General features: G+C 34.2%; 1 protein-coding gene across 1 annotated transcript; it reads left to right on the plus strand.

Moving 5' to 3' along the window:
- The first annotated feature begins 536 nt into the window (after positions 1-536).
- LOC135680935 (guanine nucleotide-binding protein G(I)/G(S)/G(O) subunit gamma-8-like) lies at positions 537-2,920 on the plus strand. The gene is made up of 2 exons (XM_089113498.1): positions 537-771; positions 2,240-2,920. Exons 1-2 carry the CDS (start codon positions 659-661, stop codon positions 2,340-2,342), a joined length of 216 nt encoding a protein of 71 aa, XP_088969624.1. The 5' UTR covers positions 537-658; the 3' UTR covers positions 2,343-2,920.
- Positions 2,921-3,536: the final 616 nt, after the last annotated feature.

Raw genomic sequence — 3,536 nt, forward strand, 5'->3', positions numbered from 1 at the left:
TAGTTAGGCCAAATTACACTGAAAATGTCCCTGAAAACAATGTAAAACGTTTTTGGTCCGTCTTAAAGGGGTCCAGTCAAAACTTAGCCACACCCTTAGCCACACCCTATTTGGCCCCGAAAATCTGCGTTTTACGCTATTTTGTACAGTGATAAAAATTCCTTAAATTAATGCCTGGTATTGGGGCTAGTGGGGCTCAGCCCCACCAACGATTTCTAAGAACATGTTTTAGATTTATAAACATAAATAAAATCAACGTCAATTATTATCTTAGCACTGTTCACTAATTTCGTTGCTTCGAGTTTCACCATTTTTCCAGTCTCTAGTTTGTTTAGGTCCCAATGCCCGCGGTTCTTTTGAAAACTAGAGCATCCAAAGTTGATTGAGGATAGAGGCTTGTAGCTATTCACTTCCAGGGCAATTGCTTATTCGGGGGCTTAAAGAGGTGTAATCCGAGTCGAGAATTAATAGCCCACAGGCTAAGAATTGAAGGTATGTGCCTAACTTATGCTATGGACTTTACCATGAAGTGATATTGCATTATGGGATCGAGCTGATTCACTCTCACTGTTCACTCTCTGTTCTGTGCAGGAAAGTAAAGGATTTCCTCTTTTCTTTGGAAGTTACAGCAGGAGGAAAAGAACAGGACAGCTTCGAAATGTTCGGAACAAATGCATATGGCCAGCAGGTCCAGCAATTTCAAAAGCAAATTGAGCAGTTGAAGAGGGAAGTAAGAATCGAAAGGCGTCAAGTTTCATCAAGCTCTCGAGAGTATGTATACGCCAATTTAGGCCTAGCCAAACCCTTTAGCAACCTTATACCTCAGAAAGCTAACATTACAGTCCAAACCGGGGACAAAAAGAATAAGGTTTTCAATAACCAGACTTTACATCGATATAACCTTCGTATAATCTAGATCAATCTTTGACCGGGATATTTTGCAACCTAAACCTCTAACTCAATTGATAAAGTTGACAGATACAACTTCTGCTGATGTTTTGCGGAAAAACATTAGGTAGCAATTTAATTTAGAGTTTCATTTTATTTTCCCTTTACTCGCAACAAATTTCAGTAAACAGTAAAAGCGCAAGTATTCAAGTCTGTTGTCGTTATTACCCTTATTCTTCCTCTGTCTCACAAAGCAAGTTTTGGATGCAGCAACTTTCTATTAAGATTTATTTCTTCTAACATGAAAATATGAATCTATTTTATAAAGCATGAGGTATGTAATAAAAGATGTAAAAAGGACAGGGTTTGTCTGATGATAGAAAATCTTATGAAAAAATCCCTTTTTTGTATAACCACCCCAGCTCTCTAGTCACTTGTAAAGCAGTTTCATACTGAACCTCTTATGATCAGGCCCCAGATATTGGGAAGTTGATATCTACTGATAAATCTCTAAATGTATATAAGTAATATAAAAACAGTTGCCTAAACATTATATACAGTATCCAGTTACCATATTTGAAGGTTTGCTGTGTCCATCAAAAATCTTGCCTGTTCTATTAAAATTGAAGCCCGTGATTTTTAATCAATATGAAATAGGTAATCCTACAAAACTGGTAATTTATTCTTGATTAGTAGCCTGTTTTCATCAAATTGCATTAATTGTGCTGGACATAGTCTTGCTAATGATTAAATTTTGTAGTTAAAAAGGAATTAATTAATTGTATTTCAAATTAAAAAATGTTTGTTTCAAATGTCCTTTAGTAGTTTACTAAAGGCCCAGGATCCTTGAGAAACATGTGTTTTGATTTCAGTTTATGTTTCAATTATGGGTAAAACATCGCTTAACTGTTTCTTTTTCTGCCTATTCTGTGCTGGTATTGCTTGAAAAGCTGTAAAAACAGCTATGGGTAAAGGCAGTATTTGTGCATCAATGGTGTCCATAATTTATAAGAACACACACTTTGAAACAACACAGAGGCTGAATTTGCCAAAGAAATAATAGCTGGGTAAGAATATGCCTAACTGCAGATGGAAAATTAAAAGGAAAAGCAATTATTTTTTAAAATCTTCCTCCTGTATTAGCAAAACAGATCAGATCTTATCAGCCATGCTGCTAGAAATACCATGCAAAATCCATAATTTAAAGGTCTTGGAAACAACTTATGTAGTTGCAGAAAAAAAAAATTTTAACAAGAACAACACTAAGAACACCCAAGCCTCAAGTTTTATAGTGGGAGGATTGACGGGAATTGATAAGTGCTAAATGTTATTTTTGATTTTATTTTTACAGGATTGTTGCATTCTGTGAAAATGAGAAAAGAGCTGATCCATTGGTCTCAAAGTTTCCTGACAACCCATTCAGAGACAAGAAAGGGATCTGTTCTGTTTTCTAAGCTGTACAAATGCAAAGCTTTCATTTGTGAAAACGACCACTAGTAAACTGAAGTTTGGCCAAGGCATCATGTAATGCTTACCATGTTTGAACTAAAATGAGCATCAGGTGGTCATTCACCATCAGATGTCTGTATACATTAATGAATGTACTTTCTGTTTGTTAACATTAAGCTTTGACTGATTCTTTTCAATGTCTTATGTATGTGCGTTATAATTTTGTCCACCTATTAGTGGATGTTGTAATAACTGCTGACTAATTTAGGGTAATGTTTGAGTCCACCTAGTCATAAGATATGAATAAACATTTTTCTATGCAATTTTTTACCGTTTTCAGAATGCATCCACCTTTGTTAGGCTTCATGAAGTAACATTTACCAACCTTATATAATATATTCATGTGTATCTGACCATAGCTTATTTTTAAAATTTAGATATCTGTAATGTTAATTAGTATTTTTATATACCATTTCATTGATATTAATTTTTTTTTGAAGAAAGCCGGGGATTTTGTTTTAGGCCCTCTACTGTTGAGAACTTTTTTATAAAAGGAATATTATATTTTTTAATGTTTGGTTGACTGCTTTTCTGTTTGTATATTTGATTGTTCCTTGTAGAATTTATGTGTTGATGCTCAGTAATTTCCTTCACATTTCTTTCCAATTTTCATGGATTATTATTGTTTCTCATTGAAGCTTACCTATAAAGAGGGGTAGGCGATTCACAAATTAACTGGCAAAAATGCAAACAACAAGCCCATCAAGTTATATCAAAAAATGTTTTTTCAGGTATTTAGGTAGTTTATTTCTTTGTTTTGCAGGCTGGGCATATACTCTATCTAACTAAGTAAGTCAGATTTCGTCATAAAACAAAGTTTCAGTTGTACAACTTGCCTAGTCATAAAATTTTGATGCCATAGCCAACAGTGGACTAGGTATCAGTACCTCAATCTAAATAAAGCCTTTGGTGAAGTTTTCGAATTAGGTCTACATTTCATTTTATCTAGCACTTCAGATTAGACCAGGAAATAAACTTTCAGTCATATAACTTGCATAGTTACAAAGTTATAGTGGAAGACCCAATATAGGACTGGGTACAATTACCGAGTCTAAAAATTTGCTTTTCTGGAATTTTTGAAGCATCTCATATTATTCAGCATGTCAATTAATGCCAGAAAAAGCATTTCAGTTCTATAA

This window comes from Rhopilema esculentum, chromosome 17, assembly GCF_057945365.1.
Source record: "Rhopilema esculentum isolate cy_ngs chromosome 17, ASM5794536v1, whole genome shotgun sequence".
In the NCBI taxonomy this organism is placed as follows: Eukaryota; Metazoa; Cnidaria; class Scyphozoa; order Rhizostomeae; family Rhizostomatidae; genus Rhopilema; species Rhopilema esculentum.